The following is a 26,531-nucleotide window of genomic DNA, read 5'->3' as shown; positions in this document are numbered from 1 at the left end:
TTGACGGGAGGCGCATTTAAGGCTGAAACAAGGAGGCTTTTCTTCCCTCAGCGACTTGTGGGAACTGAAAACAAAAACTGCCAAGTCATGTACAGTAGTGGAAGCAGAAATCCTGACAACTTTCCGAAAAGGGATCTGGGCAACCGAGCCATTAGCCGAACAAGCGAGCAATGCATGGACTGAATGGACTCCTTCTGCTTGTCAGAGTTTGTAGGTTCTTATAGCGCCTTTGAACATTCATCAGCGATTTCACAGGCTAAGCTACTGATGGCACTTACAGAATTTTTCAGTTGTTATGTTGTCTGTCCTCAATCAGCTTCAAAGAGGAGTCACTGGTCCAGAGGTGTAGAAAGATCACAGTTAGCCCAAGACATGGCGGGACTGGACTGAGGGAGAGTCACAGAGTCGACATTCCTGTTGTTTTTCTTTTGGAAACAATAAACGCTAATTTCAATAAAATTACAGCAGACATCATGGAGGACTGGGCAACACATTTTATTGAACATGTTTCTTGCTTCCATCTCTATACATAAAAGCATCCCAAACTCTCTTTGCTGAAGACTACTTCTAAAGCATCGCACACCTTCATCATGCCAGCTGGGAATTGAAGATGTGCTGCCCACTTGATCACAGATAAATCCGTACGGATCTCACCGCCAAGGTGGCAAAATGCAGAAAATAAAATGAGCTTGGTACGTCTCCGCTCCTGCTCTGCTAACTACAGTGCGATATGATGGGCTGTCACGTAGCATGAAGCATGTGATTAATATACAACAGGTCGCTAGACTTCGTGAAACATGTGACCAAAGAAACCAAAGTGAGTGTAGGCAGGTGAAGACGCAGTCAACCATCTAAAGACAGAGCAGGGGTCCACATGGTGCCAGCACCCAAGGGATCACAACAGATACCAACCACTTAGCAGGGGCACTTCAGGGATGAGGAGGCAAGAGGGTTGTTATTAAGACTGGGACATCATCTGCCACAGTTTAATAACGCAAAGACAAGGAGACGAGTCAAGTGCATGATGGGTACGACACGGCAGGTACGATCGCTGAAACAGCTACACGACTCGCCTGCAGTGCTAGCCCACCGACGCCTGCACTTCCTGATCCTAGAGGTGTGCGGTGCGTGTTTAGTACTGAATACACAATCAGTAAGGGCCCGGACATGACAAGACACTGGGACTTTACGTGCAGCTCTGGCCTTTGAGGGCCACCGCACTTTTTATTTCGGGGATGGCACTCTAATACTGTGAACGACAGCAGAATAACGAGAAGGTGATTCCACTCCATTTCTGCTCCATTAAGATTTTGAAATGAATATATTGTTTAACACAGGTGAACACCAGAAAATGTGCAAAAGGCTCGATAATACGATCCTTTTGGTGACTACAATGGCGTACGATCAACAGGAAGGAAGACCTCTGCAGTGCTCAAAGACTGGGGTTTGCCATTTCCAACAAACGTCCTAAAATAATTAAGAATAGTAATAAAAATACACACATCCCACGTAGCGTAGAGCAGCTCACCGCAGGACTAAAAGCTTAGATGGGCGTCACAAAACTGTCCGTGTCACATTAGAGTTGCAATTTCAGGAAGCACAAGGCCTCAACGGCTCGTGCATCATCAGCGAGTTCAACGTTTAAAGACCAGGAGAACCATAAAGCGTCGAGGCTAAGACCCCCTAAACCAGCGATACACAGCCAACTGGCTCGCCTTAGCGACTTTCGGCACAGCCACACAGGATGCACTCGGTAGCCATTGAAACAAGGGTCCCCACTGGTGGTCACCCAAAACCAGTAGGGTATACCTTTCTGTCAGACACTGTGGAGTTTTTAACTGCCAGTTGAGTTAATACAAATCACAACAGTAATTGGAAGAGAGGAAAAAAAAAAACAATAAAAAACAGAGCGTCGCTTCAGAATGAGAACTTCAGAGATTGGCCATCACTTGCAGACGAGTCCCTTTCGTCACAGCTCACGAGAGAAACACAAAGTCAACGTGAGGTGTGGTGGTGTTCGCTCCACAATCGATATACTGGTACGTTTCGAGTGGCAGTTCTTCTGTGCGGGTCACGTAGTTGGCAGTCATTGAGCCCCTGTGCAAAACACAATTAGGAATGTTTGACATAAGTGGGCAGAGTAGGACAGGCTTTAAAAATAATCAAGCAAGGCAACGCAGCCAAAGCAGGCTAACCAACCCTCTAAGGTGAGCAGTACGTTGAAAAGATTACAGTAAACTCCCACTGCCCCATTCTTACCAACCTGCCTTCGCTTTTCAGTTGCGCAAAATAAGTCCGATCTCCGAGGGAAGAAGCAGAAATAATGAAATCTGCTAGCACTGCCATTTCACCGAGCAGGCGGTACGGGAAGTGGGGTCGTTATCTGTTATGTCAAGGGTCTCGTGACGACACTCATTTTGAAATGGCTGTTTAAGGGATTAGCATCTTTGCCAGGTTCACAGTGGGCAGGACTATTCCAGGATCACTAAAGCCGGAATGGTCTAAGCTGGTATCCCGAAGGTTGCCGGTTCGAATTCCCATCACTGCCAAAAGAGATCCTACTCTGCTGGGCCCTTGAGCAAGACCCTTAACCTGTAATTGCTGTACAATGGCTGACCCTGTGCTCTGACCCCAAGGGGCATGCGAAAACGAACCAATTCCTAATACAAGAAATTGTACAAGGCAAAATAAAGAACCAAAAAAAAATAAATAAATAAGCCCCCAGTTCTCCTCCACCCTGCCAAATACTCTGCATGAACGAGTGATTGTCTGCATCACGCTGTGGTATCTTAAGATCCCTTAAACCGCGGGTGTCGAACTCCAGCCCTGGGGGGCCACAGTGGCTGCAGGTTTTCATTCTAACCATCTTCTTCATTAGTTTTTGCTGCTAATCAACTTCACTCAGGTCCCTTAGTTGTCTCTTTTTTCTTAATTAGCAGCCAAACAATAATGGGACACAAAACAAGCCGCCACGTGACCAGCTCACCTGTGCCCGTCACACAATATGTGAAAATAAAGAAAGGTGATGGTCACGGTAAGGCCGATCAACTCTCAGGTCACCAAAACATTTTCACAATGTTCTTACAAAAATCAGCTGTTTGGGAAATGTCTGCTGTGGCAGAATGAGAGCAGCAACAAGCCATGGAATTAAATAACGGCTTTAATTAACGGCAAGAATCAGCTTCTCATTAAGAGACTGGTTGGAGTTTGAACTCCCAGTTGAGCTGGTCATCTGTTGTCTCGTTTCACATCTCATTTCTGTTTGGCTGTCATTTACTGAAGAAAGGAATCAATTTAGAGGACCAAATCCCTTCAAAACAGAGCTATTTAAATGAAGGGAAAAGAAGTCAATCAGCAATGAAAACTGGGCACGGATTAGGAAAAGGGTCAGAATGAAAACCTGAAGGCACTGCGGCCCTCCAGGCCTGGAGTTCGACACCCCTGCCTTAAACACTTCTAACAGAAGGCACCGATACAAGGACTGGTTTACACTGGAACACTCTCCTCCATAACTGGCCCTCTATTTGATGACCCTGATGAATACAATGACTAACAAACCAAAGGGTCAGAGGTCTCCAAGTTGCAGCACTGTGTACACATCAGCCAGTCCCCCAACGCTGTCGTGTAACATCAACTGTAGTGAAACGTCAAGCAAAATGACACTTTTATTGGCTAACTAAAAAGATTACGATACGCAAGAAGGGGCCTGAGTTGCCTCAAAAGCTGCCATATTGTAATCTTTTTTGTTAGCCAATAAAAGGTGTCATTTTGCTTGACTTTTCACTACATTCATGATGGCTAACATGGCACAACACCCTGGTAATACAAACATCAACTGTGAAACAGCACGTCTGCAGGATTAACTTCACAAGCTTAAAAAGGTGGCTTAACAGCTCAGGCCTGAAGTGAAGGTAAACGCTGACTGGCCAGAGTGTGGGCACAAGGCAGCAAGTGACACGTCACATAACTAATCTTTAGCTGGCCAGCTGTTTACTTCATCCTGCTGCCTCAATGTGCTCCATTACGCATTTTCTTCACGTTTTCCTCTTTGGAAAGCTGCTGAACGACTGTTTTCATTGCATTCAATTAAAGGAATTCATACAGATTTTCCATCACTTTTTGAAGCGTCCCGTTCCACAGAACTGCTCCCTTTTTGTGTGATAGTGATTACCCAGGCGCACGCTGCACGAGGAGCGCCAATTGCTGGCATTGCTGCATAGCATGATGGTGCTGAGCAAAGTTTAAACTGGCACATCAAACATTTCCAGTCTTGCTCTCATCTAAATTCCAGTCAAGACTGCACATAACCATTATGCCCAGTGTGTGTGTGTGTGGAACACAGTGCTGTGAAAAAGTATTTGCCCCCAACTGATTTCCTCCGTTATAAATTTGTGACACGTCATTTTCCACAGCAAAGTTCAGTGTTTATCGCTCAGCAATCACAAGGACACTTCGGGGTTGGTGGGAGAATTGGGTTTCACTCAGAGGAGCAAAACAGACACCACTACTCACCAACTCTCATTCAACAGCAGGAGTTTTCAGGAGAAAGCCTTATGGATAGAGGAGACAAATTTGAATCATTTAGGACAAAATGGGCCCTGTTAAGTCTTACATAAAGCAAACAAACCATTTGGCAGCAGCGATACACTACCAATAGTCAAATATGGCGATGGTTTAAGTGTCATGGTGTAGGGATGCCTTGCTGCCTCAGGACCTGGATGATGGACAGAACCAGGAATTCTGGTAACAGAATATGCATAAGGAGAATGTCTGATCATCTATCTGCACATGATCTGAAGCTTAAGCAGAGTTGGTTTGTGAAGCAAGACGATGACCCTAAGCACAAAATAATTTCCACAAAAAAAAGACAAAATTAAAAATGAAACCCAATACATATGTTATGTCAGGGCCTGAAACAAGCTGCTCATACTTGAAAACCTATCAAGTGTCCATCCATCCATCCGTTATCCAACCCGCTATATCCTAACTACAGGGTCACGGGGGTCTGCTAGAGCCAATCCCAGCCAACACAGGGCGCAAGGCAGGAAACAAACACCCTGGGCAGGGCGCCAGCCCACCGCAGGGCGCACACACACACCCACACACACACTAGGGCCAATTTAGGATCGCCAATACACCTAACCTGCATGTCTTTGGACTGTGGGAGGAAACCCACGCAGACACGGGGAGAACATGCAAACTCCACACAGGGAGGACCCGGGAAGTGAACCAAGACGGGTCTCCTAACTGCGAGGCAGCAGTGCTACCCACTGCGCCACCGTGCCGCCCACCAACCAGTGTTTCATAGTTAAAGCAGTTCTACAAGGAAGAAGGGGGACCCGAGTTGCCTCGAAAGCTTGCAAACTGTAATCATTTTAGTTAGCCAATAAAAGGGGTCATTTTTCTTGACCTCTCACTACAAGGAAGAGGAAGCAAAGTGAAAGACTGCAGTTGAATTATAGGAAGTCATTCAGTCATTGCAGCTAAAGATGGCATAACCAGTTATAAAGTGTAGAGCAGGCTTACCTTGTTCACACCATACTGACGTCGGGTAAGCGATCATTCAATAAATGACGTAAATGAAATAATAAGACGTTACTCTGGTAACCTGTTAGCTCAGGTCCCCTTTAATCTAATATTTGATTTTGGGTGATGATCTAAAAAAAAGCCAAGTGCCAAAAATTTGTAATAATTAAGAACACGAAGAATGGGCAAACAGTTTTTCATGGCACTGTATATGGATTTTGAACAAACAATTACACGGAGAGTCCCATTTAACCCTCGCGGACATGACCTTCAGCTGTGTGCCTCCTGGCACCTGATGGTAAACAGTAAGTAACGCCTGCTATCCCTCAGCTGCCTTTTATACACTGAACATTGTGCGCTGCACGCCACTGCCAGTATTCCCAGCTGACTCTATGCACAACCGTCAATAGGTACACAGTGATTGATGACCAGGGCACAGACAAAGTCAGTTTTTAAGAGATTTTAACCTTTAGATGGAAAGAGTAAGTCTACAGGGCAGATCACTTCAGAAGATCAACATTTTACCCAAAAACACAGCAGTTGCACTCCAGAATGCATTTGGTTTAAATGCTGACAAAAAGAAGTGTTACTTACTGGATATGGAAAACCACCATGTGAATTTTAATAGCCTGCATGGTGCAGAAGTGGCTAGAAATGAAGGGGGAAAAAAAAAAGCAAAATTAATAAAATGCAAAACATTGTTTTAACTACAGAGACACTGAAAAAAGAAGTTCACTGTGGTGGAGATGAAGGTGCTGGAGACCAAAATGAGAGCTGAAGATGACATGAATGGAAGTCACGCATGATATCTGAGACTTCTTTTCTATCATAAGAATGGCCAGAAGCACAAGTTGCGGGGTGACACCTGGGTAAGCCCATCCAAAGGCCGCTTATCTAACCTCTTGTAAGATGACCTCTGAGGTCGGTCCATCCATCCGTCCACCGCTTAACCGAGGTCGTGTCACGGGGGCAGCAGCCTAAGCAGGGAAGCCCAGACCACCCTCTCCCCAGCCACCTCCTCCAGGAGGACCCTGAGGCGTTTCCAGGCCAGCGTGTCCCGGGTCTGTCCTGTGGCCTTCACCCAGTGGGACATGCCCGGAACAGTCAGCCTGCTAATTGACGACCCTCAGCTTTGAGATTGGTTACCTCTGAAGCACAAGTTTAAAAATCATTGTAATTCAGTCAGTCTCATATTCTCATACCCGCTTAATCCAGATTGGCAGGAAACAGTAATGGGGACCTTGATAAACTAAATATTAACTGGAAAAATTCTAAAAATAGTAGAACTTAACAACAGGACGTCATCAAACTATGACTGAGGACACCCAACACAGTGTGTCATAACAACAATAAAAACAGATGGCAGTCTCTATTATTCTACCATAATCAGGATAGAGTTTAAGGGGTAGAAGGCGATCTAACCATTAGGATGTAGTGATCATAATATAACTTTCACAGTACAAAAGCCTGTATTCAAAAACAAAAAAGTGTTAAATGTGTCTACAAGGCAAATATTGAGCTTACAGTAACATCTTGTTTATCCGTCACGCCAGCGCCTACCTATTACTGCACTAATACTGCCGTGTGGTGGGCTGCGAGGCTCTCCCTTCTGCTAGCGCGTTGTTTTGTCCCCAGCACCACGTGTCAGGTCACATTTTGAAATCACAGTCACTTTTGATAGCCTTTTATAGCTTTTCTCTTTTATTATAATTGAACTACTACACCGTATCTCACAAAAGTGAGTACAACCCTCACATTTTTGTAAATATTTTATTATTATCTTTTCATGGGACAGCACTGAAGATGTGACACTTTGATCCAACGTCAAGTAGTCCGCGTACAGCTTGTGTCACCGTGTCAATCTGCTGTCCCCCACACAGCCATTGATGTCTAAACTGCCGGCAACAAAAGCGAGTCCACCCCTAAGTGACAAATGTCCAAATTGTGCCCAAAGTGTCAATATTTTGTGTGGCTGCCCACCATTATTTTCCAGCACTGCTTTAACTCTCTTGGGCATGAAGGTCACTGGAGCTTCACAGGTTGCCACTGGAATTTTCTTCCTCTCCTCCATGACGACATCACAGAGCTGGTAGATGTTAAGAGACCTTGCGCTCCTCCACCTTCCCCACAGATGCTCAATGGGGTTTAGGTCTGCAGACATGCTTGGCCAGTCCAGCACCTTTACCCTCAGTTATCGCCTTGGAGGTGTGTTTGGGGTCGTTATCATGTTGGCATACTGCCCTGCGGCCCAGGCAGGGGATCATGCCCTGCTTCACTATGTCACAGCACATGCTGGCATTCATGGTTCCCTCAAACAACTGTAGCTCCCCAGTGCCAGCAGCACTCCAAACCATGACATTCCCACCACCACGCTTGACTGTAGGCAGACACTTGTCTTTGTAGTCCTCACCTGGTTGGCGCCACACACGCTTGACACCATCTGAACCAAATAAGTTGATTTTGGTCTCCTTAGTTCCAGTAATCCGTGTCCTTAGTCTGCTTGTCGTTCTTGTGCATCATCTTTAGAAGAGGCTTCCTTCTGGGACAACAGTCATGCCAACCAATTTGATGCCATGTGTGACGGGCGTATGGCCTGAGCACTGCCAGGCTGACCCCCCCACCCTCCTTCAACCTCTGCAGCAATGCTGGCAGCACTCGTACGTCTATCTTCAAAAGACCACCTCTGGATATGACGCTGAGCACGGGCACCATGGCGAGGCCTGTTCTGAGTGGCACCTGTCCTGTTAAGCCTGTCGCTGTGTGGTCTCGGCCACCGTGCTGCAGCACAGTTTCAGGGTGTTGGCCATCTTCTTATAGCCTCGGCCATCTTTATGTGGAGTAACAATTCTTTTTCTTAGATCCTCAGAGAGTTCTTTGCCATGAGGTGCCATGTTGAACTTCCAGTGACCAGTATGAGAGAGAGGACACCAACTTTAACACACCTGAGACCTTGTAACACTAACGAGTCACATGACATCGGGGAGGGAAAATGGCTGATTGGGGACAGTTTAGACATTTGTCACTTTGGTTGCTGCCACCGGTTTAGACATTAATGGCTGTGTGGGGGACAGCAGATTGACACGGTGACACAAGCTGTACGCAGACTACTTGACTTTGGATCAAAGTGTCACATCTTCAGTGCTGTTCCATGAAAAGATAAAATAAAATATTTAGAAAAATGTGAGGGCTGTAGTCACTTTTGAGAGATACTGTACATTGCTATGGCTGATAAACACAAGCATGTGGTGTTGGAATTGTCGCAGAATACTGAAATTATTAAACATTTACAAAATGACAAGTGCTTCAAGTATTGCTTCAATGTACAGAGTACGAAGAACAACAGTGAACGTTATAGTGTGTGACACCGACAAAATTGAAAAACGGGTCGAAAATGGAAACCACCGACAGTAATGTTAATGTATTAATGTTAATGGTCTCCTGTATTGTAATTTTCTTTTTACATTCTGTTATATCATTTTTTGTTAATATATTGTGACGTGCAGGCAGCTTGTGATGTGTATAAAGAAATCGTTAAGTATAAGTCAGGGCGAAGGACTTCTGTCCTGTAAGGGGCGGACACGTCTGTCAGGAGAGGAGTGAAAAAGGAAGGTGCGGTGGAAGGAGTTTTGAGTTGACAGTCAGGAGACAATAAGCAGGAGAGAAAAAAAAAAGAATACGAGTGGCAGGAGATAAAGTGATTGGTAGGGAAAGCTTTATTGTTTTCGAGGTGAGCTCCATAACCCAGATAACGGCATATAAGATTCATAACAGGAGGTGCCCAAACACAGGCTCCAAGTAAAGCGCACACAACTCCAGTATCTCTGAGTTGTGTTTCCTTATCACACTGGTCATTACAATATTATATAGTATAAGTTAGTTCATTTTGTTAATATACATTATATTTTGTTTTGTAAATAAATGACTATTTGCTAATCTACAGTATATCATTTTTAAAGTTGCTGTTCTGTTATCCGTCATGGCTTCAGTCCCAACCCCTGATGGATAATCGAGGTTTTACTGTACAACAATAAACTGAGACCAAGTTTTTCAAGCGAGGAGACAGTCGATGAGCAATGGAGCAGGTTTAAAGGCTTTTTATATACAAAACAGGATAAGCTGATCCTAAAATGTCGAACTTTAAACAAACTAAAGAGGACTCCACAACATGCAAATAAGGAGCAAAAAAGAAAAGGCAAAGGGAAAAAAAAAAGTATACAAGACAACTAACTACCAGTAGTGCCAACCTTGGGGCTTACGACAGCACAGCAGCAACAGTTTAAAGAACATCAGGAAAGCTAAACGCCAGCTAGAGAAAATATTGTAGAAAACGTGAAAGCTGACCAAAGAGATCGTCGTGCCATTTTTTAGTCCTGGGTTAGGCAGAGTGGTGGCTCTGAGGCGAAGGATCCGCACTGCAAATGCCAAACGTGATTCCTAACCTCTCTCTCTCTCTTAGTCCTGAACAGGATCAAGGGGGGTGATGGAGTCTAACCCAGCTAGCAAAGGGCACAAGGCAGGAACAAACCCTGGACAGGGCGCCAGGGAGAACACACTCCAAGGGGCACCACTCCACCTAACGTACACGTCTTTGGGTAATTGTAGGAAAACAGAGCACCTGCAGGAAACCCAATAGACACAAGGAGAACATGCAAACTTCATGCAGGGAGGACCCGAGACGCACACCCTGGTCTCCTTACTGCAAGGCAGCAGCGCTACCACTGCACCACCGTGCCGCCCCCCCAGAGAGATTCCGTTAGCATTTTAGTAGTAAAAGAACAACTGAAGACGTGGACAAAGTTAAATATACAGATCATGAAGCATTACTATGTTCTAAACACACACACACTTTAAGTTTCACATACACAGAGGGGCCAATAACTTCACAGCAGCTACAGAGATTATTAATGATGTACTCGGTCATTCAGAAATTGTGGGCTGTTTAGGGTCTGAAATCAAATCGTCAGGAGTAGGTAATGTTGACGAAGTGAGTAGAGATATAAACTCTTAAAATGTATTATATAAAGATCACTGCATACTGGGGCGATCACTAAAGATTAGAAGAGAAAGAGCATAGTTCCCGTTTTATTTAAAAAAAAAAAAAAATGTAATTGGGCCAGTTAAAGTAACCATTAGCCAAGAAGCTCAGCATGCATCACAGGTAAATTGATGGAAGAAACTCTTAAGGAAAAGATCAAGCATGAGGTGAATTAGCGCACAGCCTTTGAATAATTTGCTGCAATTCTATGAGAAGAAACAAAAAGGATACAATCCAAAAGATACGTGTGACTATTTCTGATAAAGTGCCACATGAAAGGCTTGTGATCAAAGTGAAAGAAGTGGGAGTTCACAGCACAGCGTGTGTGTGTGGATGGGAGCAAAAGAGGCTGAAAAACAGGAAGAAAAGGCAGGGTGGGTTTTTTTTTTGTCAGATTACAAAAAACAAAACACAGCAACACTTGAGAAAGTCAAGAAAAGAACAACAAGAATGACTCTAGGACAGCAAAACAGGAACTAGGAGGGAAGACAAAGAGGTGAATGAAGGCAAATGGAGAATAAAGACGGATTTACACTACTGTATTCAGCCTACTTCTTTAATGACCTCTTGGGCACGGCCATCAGCAGTGTGTCGGTCTGCGGTGAGAGTGTCGACCTTGTTGAGAGGTTTACCTGCCTTGGCAGTGACATTCATGACACTGGTGACTCTTCCTATGAAGTCAGTAGACGGACTGGGAGAGCATGGGGGGTCATGAGGTCACAGGAAAGGGGTGTGTGGCGCTCCCGATATCTCAGGTCCAAGACTTTAGAGTCCTGGTGCTTCCTGTCTTGCTATATGGTTGAGAAACATGGATGCCATCCAGTGACCTGAGACCAAGACTGGACTCCTTTAAAACTGCGTTGGTTTGACTTCGTGTTGCTCATGGAGTCCCAAATGAGGCACATTACCTGCATTGTGAGGGAGCATCAGTTATGGCACTACAGCCAGGTGGCACGTTTACCCGAGAGTGATCCGGCTCGTAAGATCCTCATTGTTGGGGACCCAAGTGGCTGGACCAGGCCAAGGGGGTCGCCCACGAAACACCTGGCTGCGGCAGATGGAGGGTAGGACTGGACCCACGTGTCTGCCTGGGGGGTTGCCTACCAGGATCCCGAGTTGTTTCGCCGTGTAGTGGATGCGGCAGCGCTCTGTACCAGTGCAATGCTTCCCAACTTGACTTGTTGAGCCTACTTCTGTATTGCGCCGCCCTGGAGGCACATGTCTGAACACTAGCTGGTGGAGTTTGTAAGCACACAAGAAAAGTCAACGATCCATTAAAATGCAGGCGGTTTTTACCCTCCAGGAACACTGGCTCCTCGTGTTGTATATACAGTACATTTTCTTCCACAGGCGAACGTCTTTGTTCCTCATATTTTTGCACTTCTTCAAACTTCCAAATCAATGTTAGATGATATTTTATGCCACCAACTTGTCGCCATCTGATTGTCTTTGTAGTGTTATGAGTTACCACATAAATGTGCATCTTTTCTAACTTATTCAACCTACTCCATGTTCATTTAGAATAGCAGCAAAGACCACAAATGTGTTTCAGAAAATACAGTTATCGAACTGGCCAATCAGAGTCACAGAGGTCTGCTTAACGTCCGCCCTGACGTCACGCAGAGTCACAATTTTGTAGAGGTGGACATCAGGCTATCCTGTAGTTACGCCACTGGTACAACGCAGACGAATAAATCAGCCATAAGAGGTGAAATCACAGAAGTGTTCACAACTAGGAAGGCAAAACTTTACAGTGGATCCTGAAATAACTTCTGCAAGAACAGGGGGAAACCGATGAAGGGTACATTCCTCAAGAGAAATTTCACACAGAGAATCACAAGATAGATGGAAAAAGTTAAGCAATACTGTGGTAGAAACCTGTCCTTCAAATCTCAACAATCATTTTCGTAAGAAGTTTGGAAAGCAGAAACTGGAAAGCTGTGTTGAGCTAAATGGCCTGTTCTCGTCATCTTCATTGTTCTAACGTCAAGCAAGGTTACCTGGGCTTGTGCACAAACTACAAAAAGCCATAAAGCTATGAGGTAAATCAGGTAAAACATCACCACATAAAGCAGACTCCCATTAACGGTTGTGAAGCAATCATAAGAGACTCAAGAGATGACAAATCAAGGCTTACGATCATCTCATGCAAGGTTGTTATTTGTTGGGGAATCGAACATTTTACCAAATGTTGACGTGAGCTGCGCAGTCACAAGTACAGGAGTGAACACGTTCAGGGAGCAGTGAAACAGGGGGTTTAAAGAGACCGTCTGGTGGGCCATAATCCAAAGTGTCAAAATGTAATAGCATTAAATCTTCACCGCCTTATTGCTTCACATTTGAATCTAATGATTTTCATATTCCCATCCATAGACTTGTCATTGTCTTTATAATTTAAATTAGTACGCAATAAATAAATTACTTATGACCTTTTTCATATCTCTCAGGATCTTAATACTCAGGATTGAATGTGATTAATGCCTTTGGTCTGGGAAAATAATTGGGTCATTCTTGCACTTACAAATGAACAAATCCCAGTAAATTCCTTTTAAGATTAATACAGGAATTTTCTAGGATCCAATTGTGGAGTCAGAATTGTATGGCATTAAATGTACAAGAGGCTATAGGCAGAAAGTAAAATAAAACACCATGAAAAAGCTACCACTCCACTTAGAAGACATTTCCAATCCTCTCCACAAGTTCATAATGAATCAGGCAAAGAATGTTAGGCAAAGCCACCTTCACGTTAACATTTTGTTTTTACTCGAAACGCACATCTCTGTACCCGTCTTAATGCCCATCATCATCAAGCTTCTCTCGTATGCACCTCACTGTCTAGGATTTTGTCTCAAGTTTCTTTCTCACCTGAAGAAGGGGCCCGAGTGGCCTCGAGAGCTTGCATGTGGTAATCTTCTGAGTTTGCCAATAAAAGGTGTCATTCTGCTTGACTTCTCGCCACATTCATTGCTTAATAAACAGTTATTTGTATCCCATTACTACATACTTCAGCATACTGTGAAATGTAAAACAATGTCCGACTGGGATACTTACAACATTCCTGGGTCATTTATAACGATGTCCACTTTGTAATCAAGCTGTCAAAACACGAAGAAAGGCAAGTAAGCAAAGAGAGCACAATAACGTAACAACTGAACTATCAGCAAGACTCCACAGATGAAGAAAGATTATTTTGCTACACAAGATATAAAAACATACAGTAATTAGGGGGTCTTTTTCCGACCTCAAGTAAACAAAATAATGTTATGTCACTGTTACAAGCAAGAGATGTTGACATTTATTCAAACTTTGGTTTACTTACACTTACAGTTGCTATCTGGGACTACAGTCATTTGGTTGACTAGAGATTATTTCTGTACATATTTGCTCTGCAAGTCTTGGCATTTTCGTATGAATAATAAAACTGTGTAAAAAAGGGAAACTTAGAAATGCAAATGATGTGGTAGGTGTCTGCGGTGGGTTGGCACCCTGCCCAGGATTGGTTGCTGCCTCGTGCCCTGTGTTGGCTGGTATTGGCTCCAGCAGACCCCCATGACCGTGTGTTCGGATTCAGCGGCTTGTAAAATGGATGGATAGGTGGATGGTAGGCGTTGTATAAGAATATCGATATTTAATGAGATAAAAGAAAGACCAACAATTGACAATGAAGAAATGTAAGTTAAACACCAAGGTGTGTGTGTGTGTGTGTGTGTGTGTGTGTAGGAGTGTAACAGTTACTGCTAAGGTTTGATTTTGATTTTTTTTTATTCATTTTGTTTTAATTTTGTTTCTGGAGGTTTCTTGTTGCATGATTAACTGACGATCCAGACTGCATTGTCCTTATTACAGTATGAATGCAGGGAATTCTTCACTTGAATGATGCCAGACACACAGAGCACAACCCATTAACACACTTCATATGCAACTTAAGCCCTATTTCCATTCCTTTCTGCAAGTGGCTCGAGTACTTTGGCTCATCGCTGTTGTGACTGTATTACAGACCAACATACAATCAGTTGAAAAGCCGATTCGACCCCCTAGACAAAGTTTAAATTTCATGTAATATTTTTCTTTGAAAATGCATCTTTAGTTTCATACTGTTAGATAGAAATGAGGGCCTCTTGGGCAATAAACTTTCATTAAAAAAATCTAATTATGCTGCAACGATAAAGAAATGTGCTGTTGAGTAAGTATTCGAGCCCTAATAGCTTGCCGACTGTATGATTGTTAACAATGCAATAAGGGTAATGAAAACAGGCGTAAACAATCAAGCAATTCATCCTCTAGCTGGATGACTGGTCTATATGTAATTATTTAGGTCGGTTCTTACGAACATACAACTGAGAAATCACTACAAGTGGCTTATTTGGTGAAACCTCAAAAACTGACAAAATGAAGGGCGCTTTCTAATGAATGGAGACTCACTGTGATTAAGAAGTTTAAAGATGGCAATGGTGCCAAGAAGACTGCCAGGCTCCTTAGCCTCAGTGTGTCCACTGGGAAGGCCATCTGCACAGAGAGGGGCAGTACGGCAGTGTTGCCAGAAAAAAAGCCACTACTAAAAAAAAAATGGCCTCTGAAAGCTCAATTAAAATTCGATAACGGACATCTTGACAAGAGTCCTGCACTCTGGAGTCACGGACATTGGTCTGATGAGACCAAAATTGAACTTTTTTGGCCTCAATACAAAGGTGTTTGTCTGCCAAAGATACAGTGTAATAAGAATATAAGTTTAATGTAATTGTGCTCTGTACAATAATTATTTTATAAATCAACTCACATGTACAGGCCAGGCCAAAGTTAGCACACAGGGGCTCTCAGCATTTAGAACTGCTAGGCAAGCATTTGAGGAGAGAAGGTACTACTACGAAAATGGGCCTTGTACTTTTTCTGTATGTTAGAGATGACATGGAATCCTCTCATTCCCTTGTTTGGGACCTTAGTAAGGGCCTGCACATGGAGAAAATAGGATAAAAAGACATGGACAGCAGCCAATCACTTTGAAGCCGACGGACGGATGGGTTATATATCGTCATCCGTCCTGAAAAGCCTTCCAGCGCAGCGAAGAAAAATGGCAGACTGTATAGATCAAGATTCCACCTCGATATTGTCTTGCTATAGGCTTCCTGTCTGTAATGCCGCGTAAATCGTCAGTAAAGAACGCCAAGTTATTTTCTCCTATGTGATTTTTACCGCTGTATCACTATGGGAGGGATATCGCCTTTTTTACATTATATTGATATAGTTTTGGGTGGTGCTGGGCGATATGACGATATATATCGTGGGGACGATAGAAAAGTGTCTATCGTCCTATTTCTCTTCTATCGTTTCTAACCTAATTTTATCAATTACTAAAGAAAATATTGCATTAAATAGGCTATGACAAATGAATGATAATGTCTTGTCGCTATGCAATGCATACTCTACCCTTTATATAAGTGATAATCAAGAATAAAAATAAACTTTTTCGCAAAGAAACTCCCATCTTGTGGTTTTGTGACAGTTCAGTTAAATGTCACTTCAAAATAAAGTTGCAAAAAAAAGTATGCAATGATATTTTTGTCAAACTTTTCAGAGAATAACTGGAAACGTACTTTATTGTGGGTGGTATATCGTGATATATATCGTTATTGTGATATAAAATAATCCATATCGTGATATATGATTTTTCCATATCGCCCAGCACTAGTTTCAGGTTACTTAAAACGCCGCAATTACAAAAGAACTTGTTCCAACTAGGGAGCTAGCGCCCCCAAAAGGAACATACGACAAACACCATACCTACCATCAAGTACGGTGGGGGTAGCATGATGCTTGGGGGCTGCTTCTCTAGGGCAGGCACTGGGGTCCCTTGTCCATATTGAAGGAAGAATGGATAGTAACAAGTATATCCAGATTTTGGAAGAAAACCTTCAAACATCAGCCATAAAATTGGGACTCGGACGACGTTACCACTTTCAGCTGGACAATGACCCGAAACACTGTGGAAAAGTAACCACAGCATGGTCTGACAAGATGGAAATACGGTGGCTTTCCAGAGGGGGATGAAAACTTTTTCAACCCACTGTATCAGTTCAGTGGCAGCAGTGTTGTGGATGTTGTGCTACACTGTGAGGATGAAGAGGGAGAGAAGTCTTTTAATTAAGCAGACACTCTACATTCTATTCTCACCCCGATTTCAATGGCCAGTGATTGAAATAATAAGAGAGGTCACGATGCGGTCCCTGTGCTCACTCAACGTGATGACTCGGGTAATAAGTGACTCAGGGATATGTAAGGTCCTCAGAGTAGAGACGCAGCTTCTCTGGATTGAGGCAAGTCATTAGAGATGGTTTAGGCTTGCAGTAAGGCTGCTCTCTGGGCATCTCCTTCTAGACTTTGTTCACTGGGAGAAGACCAAGGGCCAGAAAATGGACCACTATGGACCATTTTATCTCTCAGATGGCCTGGAAGCATCTGGGAATTCCCCTGGAAAAGCTGGAAAGAGTTGTGGAGGATACAGTGAACGGGTCTTTCCAGCACAAGATGTTATCACCGAGATCCTCATCAGTATAAACTGAGTGAAAGTAAACTATCAACAAGTAACCGTCAATATGCAGTGTAAAGCGGATTTATATTTCCTTTACCCTAAATACGCCGTATAGTACTGAGAACCAGGAAAGTTTGGTAACTCCTCTCATGTTAAAACATTTCAAAAAAGTCATTTTCCTTCAATTTCTCACAACGAAACAATCATTGGTGTAAATATTGTGCAGTTTTACTCTTCACTTTTCATAGCAGGAGGTGCAACTTAACTCTTTTAGTCACCACGTAAAGCACTTTGAGCTCCATTATTTGTATGAAAATGTGCTATAGAAAGAAATGTTGTTGCTATTCTCAAGTGCAACTTAACTCCCTTCCAGCTGAACGTTGCTGTACGCATGTCAGCTACATGAACCTGTTCAACAACACGGTCAGCTGATGCCGATACCTCACATTCGTTTTCAATCGTTCGTTTCAAAAAAGACGTCTGACACCTTAGGAGTCTAATTCGCCAATAATATGAACGTCATCTGCAGAGTATTTTGGTTACGCATTCGCTTCAAATCTCTTGCCAGATATTGATGCCATGTTTGCTCCTTGTTTCTCACATGAGTGTGGAGGGAATCTCAGTCAAACCAATAAAGCTAACCTTCCTTCTAGCAAACAGACTCCAACTAAAACATAACAGTGGATTTTGTCACCATTTACAATTGATTACCACCATCAGGCTCTCCTTTTGACCGAAGTCGACATCCAACCTGAAGGAGTTCATGTAAAAAGTAAATCGTTTTTTCCAGGTATGATTGCATGTTGATGTACAGTACATGATGTCGGACATAATTTGAACGGTGCATCTTGTCAACTTTTTATACTTTGTAAAAGAAATGCATGAATATCAACAAGCTGATTACATTTTCTACAACTCACCGAAATATTTCCTGCATTTTATGTGAGGTTTTCCTCCACAGTTCCTATGTCAGCTGTATAATCAGAATATAAAAACTGATATTCACAGGAGTATCGCTGGTTTAGCTGAAACCATTTCTTTAGCACAGCGTCTCACTGCCACAGATTCAAACACTCTTTCTTCATTTTCTTTTAGTTTATAACAAATACTGTGCATCTCTGTGCATGTGTGTATCCAATGCTCTGCGCACTGAGTGCTGATATATCAGACCTTAATTTCATTAAGACACGTACACTTCCCGCAGTTGCAAATGACACTGGCTCCTCTGATGTGAGCACCAGAACAATTCTGCTCTTTTCAAAACCCTCGACACTTTCGACTGATACAGCACATTAATTGTGTGGCGACTATTGGTCTGGATGCTTCCTTGCTTTTCTTATCTTCCTACTGCCTTGTTCTGCACATTTCCAGGGTCCTTCTAGGATGTGCCAAGGTCTTTTTTACAAGACTGATTTCTATTATGTTCTTAAAAAAGAAAATCTGAATAATGCGTAGCAATTATTGGCTGCATTTCCTCCCCTGCAGTATGTCTGACGCATACAGAGTACGCAATCAATTCATACAGGAAGAGAGTCTCGAGTTTACGTACAAGGTTCAGATTTACTTGTGTATAAGCCTTTCATTGCTTACCGTATTACTGTGGAGAGGAAAGAACGTGCGGTGTGTGGAGAAAAAGCAAACGTACGGCGAAGGGAATCACGCAAATGTGCTGCAGCAGTCAGAATATGTCAAGTACACGTATTCAGGATTCGTTTCATCCCAAAGTCCCCGACTAACACGGGTGTTGCGTCATTTGCTAAATCTAACAAACCATGAGCACCAACATCGGCTCTGACAAACTCCCTCTTTACATTGAACAACAAAATAAGAAAAAAAAAGCAGCAGAACACAACAAAAGACCCCATGACTTGGAATAAAAGGTTAAAATACAGACAGAGACACACACACACAAAAAAAAAAAAAAAAAGATGAACATCTGCCCACAGCATTGATCAAACTATTAGGTCTCACCTGCATCTTTCCAAGAGGTTTAATAACGGTTTCATTGTCACTTTTAATTCTGCCCACGACCGTATCCAAGAGTAGGACCTGCAGGTTAAGGTTGGAGATGTGAATGCTGTAGAAGTTATTGTTGGTGATGTTCACCATATTCTAGAAAGAAAAGGAAAAAAGAAAACCTGTCACCCTCACATGTGGGAAAGTGCAAGATACGTGTGTAGGTCAGCTTCTTCAATGCACACCTCTGCTTAGGAATTGAAATTAGAAAAGCCAAATATGAACCTTATGGAAACGGTTCAACTCTTTATCCATGCTGAGCATTTAGAAGCATTAAGCCAGGTGCTGAGATCCACACAGCATGCAGGACATAGTTTATAAACTATTTCTCGGCGAGTACAAGTTATATTTTATTAAGACAACCAAAACACATAAAAGTGCACAGACTGAAGTCAACAGTAGAGTACAAATATCATTCAAGCAATGTAATAATATGAACATTGTGTTAAAAAAAAAAAATCCATTAAAACTAAGATTAGCTTCTCAAAGCTCCTAAAAGTAGTAACAAGTAAATAGAACAGAGTAAGGCCACCTATGAATAAAAGACAGGAACACAAACTTCCTGTTTATTCAAATTTCAGAGAAAATAAAATTTCTAAGCTTCACCATATTTAAGAAAAGGCAAGGCAAAGGCTATCTGGCTTTTGGCTCAGATCAACCTGGGATGAAGCCATTACTACGGGCTCTGTATCCTCTAAAGGTCACAGTTTCCTGAAGTCCTGCTGGTGTCACTTACTGTCACGTTCATAATGACAGCGGAATCTTTAGGTGAGAAATAAACGAGGGATGACTTCATTCCACTCTGCTCCATGGTGATTGTTCGAGGGTACAGAAAGAACATGACCAGAGCCGAGGCCAAGAGGCAGAGTAGCACAGACAAAAAGACGTACAGCTTCCTGTAGTGATGAGAAAGTGAGACAAACACACCATTACTTACACAAGACAGCCTGCCTGCTTCACCTTCAACCACTCAATTTATTTGGATTCTCAGTTTAGGCTCCAAAAAAATACCCTACTGCTTAAGATCAGGAACTGAAATAGCAGGAAGTGTCCGGAAATCCACCAAAAAAAATAAAAATTTTGGGTGGCCACACAAGACATGCTTCTTTTGCTTGAGAGACGATAGCGTCAATTAACTGACTAATGGCCATTCCGGGTCATCACACTGTTCTGAAGGCCGGGTCTCAATAATCCTGTGTTTCAATGTCTGCCATTAGTAGAGATTACAACCACAGACTATCAGAAGCACATTTCAGAGACTGGGAATACAGGCACAGAGAGGAAGCCATCTGTGCTGCAGTTTTTTAATGTTTACTGTACAAGACGAGTTCCCGAGCAGTACTCTTAATGCATGGCAGTAAGAATGACAAGGCATCCTATCAAATAGTGTGGTGCTTCACAAACACATCATTCAATTTCAAAGGGGATCTTCTTTCATGTTTTGCAATTAACACTAATTTAAATAAGTCTTGAAACAAAACTGGCATAATGAGCAATCTATGAGACAGCTAGAAAGCAGTACGAACATCTAAGGGACTGAAACACAAAGAATGTGGTGACTTAAGGTTTAGTTCACACTGTTAACTCTCTTAGAGACCATGAATAAATTCACCTACCTGGGTCCCATGTTAAGAAATGCATAAACAACTAAGCTAGCGTATATACTCGCGGATAAGTTCTCTCGCAGAGAAGTAGGGACTTGATTTTATTTTATAATTTCTGGTGTTTTATAATGTCGGTCGTACAAGTCGAAGGCGGAAAACTCATGCTACTAAGGGAAGTGGTCCCCTGAGGCAGAGCAGGCTCTGAGAGACTGGAACTACAGACTGGGATATCCTGCTGGGGTCACATAGTGAGAACATTGAGGAGGTCGTTGACTGCACTACTGACGACATCAACTTCTGGATGGACATTGCAGTTCCAGTAAGAACAGTATGCTGCTATGCTAACAACAAGCCATGGATTACAAGTGACATCAAAGACCTTTTGAACCAGAAGAAAAGGGCTTTTAAAGGCGGAGATAAGCATGAGCTCAAACGCATGCAGAAGGAACTCCGAGTCCAGCTCAGGGCGGCAAAGGAGCAGTACAGGAGAAAGCTGGAGCAGAAGTTGCAGAACAACAACATGAAGGAAGTGTGTAACAGGGGAGAGTCCCAAGATTTTGGAAAACATCTTGCATCACCCCAGTCCCAAAGGTATCACGTCCTGGTGAGCTGAATTACTTCCAGCCTGTCACCCTGACGTCACATGTGATAAAGACCATGGAGCAGCGGCTGCTGTTTCACCACCTGAGGCCACAGGTTTGCCACGCCGTCGACCCTCTGCAGTTCGTATACCAGGAGAAGGTGGTAGTGGAGGATGCCATCATCTATATACTACACCGATCCCTCTCCCACTTGGACAGAGGCAATGGTGCTGTAAGAATTATGTTTCAGGACTTCTCTAGCGCCTTCAACACCATCCAACCTCTGCTCCTTGGAGACTAGCTGACTGAGATGGGAGTAGATTCATACCTGGTGCCATGGATCGTGGACTATCTTACAGACAGACCTCAGTATGCGCGTCTCGGGAACTGCAGGTCTGACATTGTGGTCAAAAGTTCACTGACGATACTGCTATGGTGGGCTGCATCAGGAGTGGGCAGGAAGAGGAGTATAGGAACCTAATTAAGGACTTTGTTAAATGGTGCGACTCAAACCACCTACACCTGAACACCAGTAAAACCAAGGAGCTGGTGGTGGACTTTAGGAGGACCAGGCCCCTCATGGACCCCGTGATCATCAGAGGTGACTGTGCAGAGAGTACAGACCTAGAAATACCTGGGAGTGCAGCTGGATGACAAATTGGACTGGACTGCCAATACTGATGATCTGTGTAAGAGAGGACAGAGCCGACTATACTTCATTAGAAGGCTGGCGTCCTTCAACATCTGTAATAAGATGCCGCAGATGTTCTATCAGACGGTTGTGGCGAGCGCTACGTGGTGGTGTGCTGGGGAGGCAGCATAAAGAAGTGGGACAAACTGGTGAGGAAGGCAGGCTCTATTGTAGGCATGGAGCTGGACAGTCTGACATCCGTGGCAGAGCGCCGGGCACCGAGCAGACTCCTGTCAATCATGGAGAATCCACTGAACAGGATCATCTCCAGACAGAGGAGCAGCTTCAGCGACAGACTGCTGTCACCACCCTGCTCCACTGACAGACTGAACTGAAAAGACCCCACACTATGCGACTCTTCAGTTCCACCCGGGGGGGGTAAACGTTAACATTCTACAAAGTTATTGACCGATATACCTGCCTAGCACTCTCCATCTTGCATTTTTTGAACTTGCACTGCATTGTTATCACTCTTTAATTTTATATTATTTTTTAATCAGTATGCTGCTGCTGAAGTATGTTAATTTCCCCTTGGGGATTAATAAACTATCTATCTAAGAGATTATGATATGCTAACGCCCACCTGAGAGAGTAACCATGGAGCACACAGCCTTATTTTTCCTATTTTGGTGTGGTAATGCACTGTATCAGTGGGTGCTCCTCTCCATCTCTCTATTGAGCCTACGTGACCAGACAGTAAAATCCAAACTACTCCAAAGCAACGTTTGCACTGATTTGTGTTTTTTGCATCTCACAATCTCATACACCTTTATCGACGATGGAGCGTTCGATCAGAAGGAAATATGAAGCTGGTTCAGTGGTGCAGTGGTAGCGCTGCTACCTCGCAGTAAGGAGACCCTTAAGGGTTCGCTTCCCGTGTCCTCCTTGTGTGGAGTTTGCATGTTCTCCCCGTGTCTGCGTGGGTTTCCTCCCACAGTCCAAAGACATGCAGGTTAGGTGCACTGGCGATCTTAAATTGTCCCTAGTGTGTGCTTGATGTGTGGGGTGTGTGTGTGTGTGTGTGTGTGTGTGTGTGAGCGCCCTACGGTGGGCTGGCACCCTGCCCGGGGTTTGTTCCTGCCTTGTGCCTTGTGCTGGCTGGGATTGGCTGTAGCAGACCCCCATGTGATCCCGTGTTAGGATATAGCGAGTTGGATAATGACTGAATGTTTTTAATTAAATGTCGTTGAAGTAGCAAAAGAAATTGGTGACTGTGCTGCTGCAGCAAATTTCGATGTGTCTCAGAAACTGATGTGAGATTGGAGGAGGCAAGAAGATGTAAAAAAAACACGCAAGTGTTGCATTTTTGAACGGGCGTTTAAGTCGGGGGTCTCATTTTATGATCGATTTTTCGTCTCTGACAGAGAATCTCATAATAAGTAATCTTAAAATACACAGTCTGAAATGACCCAGTCTGATGTGCAAATGCGACAAGCTGACCTTGCAGTAATGACCAGCTAAGAAGTGACCACCATTACATAATGTAGCTAGATATCTTTAAAGAACATGCGGCTGTAAGTGTTGACTATTTTGACACTTAAAACAAACCACCAGCCCTTAGATTATAAAAATTAGCAATCTCTTCTGTATATTATTTGCAGGCTGATAACACAAGAAGATTATTAAATGGGTACGGTGGTGATACCCTAAAATGTACCAAGAAAAATGAGGGTCTAATGGAACAGAACGCAAAGGTCAAAACTATGAAAATCAAGATCATGTCACACATTTACTGAGGAAAAATTTGTCTGCCTTTACTGTGGCAGGACGACCAACTTATTTTTAATGTATGATTAATTTAAAGATAAAAAGTTACACATTTACATAAAGTATTTTGGGATGCTTGTTATGAAAGGTGTTCCATAAAATAAAGTACAGTAATCCCTCGCTATATCGCGCTTCGACTTTCGCGGCTTCACTCCATCGCGGATTTTAAAATGTAAGCATATCTAAATATATATCACGGATTTTCCGCTGGTTCGCGGATTTCTTTGGACAATGGGTCTTTTAATTTAGGTTACATGCTTCCTCAGTTTGTTTGCCCAGTTGATTTCATACAAGGGACGCTATTGGCGGATGGCTTAGAAGCTACCCAATCAGAGCATGTATTACATATTAACTAAAACTCCTCAATGATATACGATGTGCTTCCCCGAGCGGATTGTTTGCTTTTCTGAGTCTTTCTCTGACATTCTCTGCGCCTGACGGAGGGGCTGTTTGCCTAGAAGATATGGACGCTACTCTAAGAAATGCCGCTTTATCGTGGTGGCCCAAAAGCACGTATTGATTTTTTGATTGTTTGCTTTAATCTCGCTCTCTCTCTCTCTGACGTTCTCTGCTCCTGACGGAGGGGCTGTTTGCACAGAGGGTGTCTGTTTACAAGATACGGAGGCTACTCTAAAAAATGCTGAAAGACTTCCTTCACATTGCTCCCCTTCTTTGCGGCTGCTTTATGGCGGTGCTCATACTTAAAAGCCCAACAGCACGTATTGATTTTTTGATTGTTTGTTTTTCTGTCACGCTCGCTCTCTCTCTCTCTCTGACATTCTCTGCTCCTGACGGTGCTCGTTTGAAGAGAAGATACGTTTGCATTCTTTTAATTGTGAGAAAGAACTGTCATCCCTGTCTTGTCATGGAGCACAGTTTAAACTTTTGACTAAAGGGTGTTATTTCATGTCTAGAGGGCTCTAATAATGTTAGCAGGGTGGGAGAGTTTATAAGGGCTTAAAATATATAAAAATAACCATACAAACATATGGTTTCTACTTCGTGGATTTTCACGTTCCAGACCCCCCCGCGATCGAGGAGGGATTACTGAACACTCACTTTGGGAATTCTGAGGCTCTCAGTGGAGGGGACTGTCGATCACCTCCTCTTCCTAAAATTACAATTCTATTAAACTTATGTGAATTATTTATCCCTTAAAGATATGTATAAAGAAAAGCAACATTTTTGAAGACAGCAAAACTAAAGATAGCCGATAAGAAAACTTACGTGCGGCTGGGTTGAAGTCTCTGGTCGCTGTATGGGATCAAAGCTACAAGCTGCTTCTCTTGACCTAAGAGACAGACCATAAAAAAAAGCACGTGACGGACATATGATCTTCATGGGTACACGACAGCCTTTTATTAGGGGTCAGTTTTTATCCATAAGACATAAAGCCATTTAAAAGGCACTCAGACAGACAACAGCTCTCTTTCTCGTATCTATCACCTGATGTCCTATTCGCTGTCAGTTAATGAGACGCTCTCTAGCAAGTAATGCACTGTGTGCACCTGACAATACATTTGAACTTGAACTTCACTTTAAAAACGTGCACATTGATATTTGTTTCAAAAACAGACAGACAAAAACCAAAAGCGAGGAGGAGGAGGAGATTTGGTTGCTGCACCCACCACACGACGAACAACCTCAGGATGTCAGATTAGGACCCGAGCGCAGCCGTGCAATGGGCGACACCTCAGCACCACACTAGTTTGAATGCAAAGGCAAGAATCTTAATATATTTTGTACTATTTCTTCAACTTTAACTACAGTACTCAAAACAGAGGATTTCAAATCCCACGAAAGCCAGCACAAGAAATACACTTGTAGGCTGCCCATGTACTCCGAGACCACCGAGACCAAACTGTTCATTTCTGTGTCACACGTGACAAGATGTAAACCCGATGGCTATTTAACTAATCAGAAAGTGAGGTCTGCTATTAAAGGTCCACTGAATTCAAGCACATCCCTTCATCAAGATCAGGGGTTTTCAAGTTCAGTTTGGGGGTCTGATCACAAATCAATGGCTCAGGCGTGCGTTTAATTAGGTGGTCTCTCTTTTTCTTCTATTGTGCATTCAAGCAAAATGTGCCAGCTTGAAAGGAACATTTACAGCAAGTGATTCTTAACCTTTTTTGAATCTCGGACCCCATTAAGAATCTGATGAAAGCTATGGACCCCCTTCCCCAGAAATATTCACTTAAACACAGCTTTGCATGCAATGAATATAATGCACTTTATTTAAAGAGATTTGATTGTCTCAAACACATATGACATACACAAAGTATTATTAAACTTTGTGCTGTCAGCAGTGGCAGGGTGCGTTTCTTTCATTTCTTTCAACGGGAAACCGTCGTTTGGGACAAGGAGGGGGGGCCGTATGGTGACCGCCATTTCTCTTGTGCGATGTTTCTTGATGATTTTTCTCACGAGTATGTAACTCATGCATTAGGCTTAGGTGAAATAAATACTTGCGAGAAAATGAATGGCAAGAGACGTAACGCACGAGAAAAATAACGTGAGAAAAACCAACAGTACCGGGCTGTATAGTGAATATAAATGTTCATTTTTTATCGGACCCCCTGAAACCCATCCATGGACCCCTGGCCCTCAGATTAAGAAGTAAATTTGTGTTTTATGCCATAGCTTTAAAAGCTTCATTTCTTTTTCATTTTTCTTCACAATTCACTTTAAGTGGAATTTGCTCCCTTAATTGGATCCATCCTACGTCGGCGTTCAAATTCATTCCAACCATTGCCAGGACTGTTATGGGGAGGTCGTTTTGTTG

At 43.1% G+C, this 26,531-nt stretch overlaps 1 protein-coding gene across 2 annotated transcripts in view; it reads right to left on the bottom strand.

Annotated features, from left to right (window-relative positions):
* Positions 1–476: 476 nt before the first annotated feature.
* tmem106a (transmembrane protein 106A) overlaps positions 477–26,531 on the bottom strand; it is a 61,918-nt gene continuing 35,863 nt past the window's right edge. Inside the window, exons 4-9 of one of the 2 annotated variants that reach the window (XM_039740692.1) lie at positions 24,974–25,037; positions 19,840–19,999; positions 19,059–19,199; positions 13,613–13,656; positions 6,121–6,174; positions 477–2,097 (exon numbers count right to left, since the gene is read on the bottom strand). In XM_039740692.1, the coding sequence (XP_039596626.1) occupies positions 1,977–2,097; positions 6,121–6,174; positions 13,613–13,656; positions 19,059–19,199; positions 19,840–19,999; positions 24,974–25,037 (584 nt within the window). In that variant the 3' untranslated portion in view covers positions 477–1,976. The remainder of the gene's footprint in view (positions 2,098–6,120; positions 6,175–13,612; positions 13,657–19,058; positions 19,200–19,839; positions 20,000–24,973; positions 25,038–26,531) is intronic. The other variant, XM_039740693.1, reaches the window with a different exon arrangement.

This window comes from Polypterus senegalus, chromosome 17 (assembly GCF_016835505.1).
Source record: "Polypterus senegalus isolate Bchr_013 chromosome 17, ASM1683550v1, whole genome shotgun sequence".
In the NCBI taxonomy this organism is placed as follows: Eukaryota; Metazoa; Chordata; class Cladistia; order Polypteriformes; family Polypteridae; genus Polypterus; species Polypterus senegalus.
Note: the sequence above shows the minus strand (reverse complement) of the source record. Positions and strands in the feature narration are given on the sequence as shown.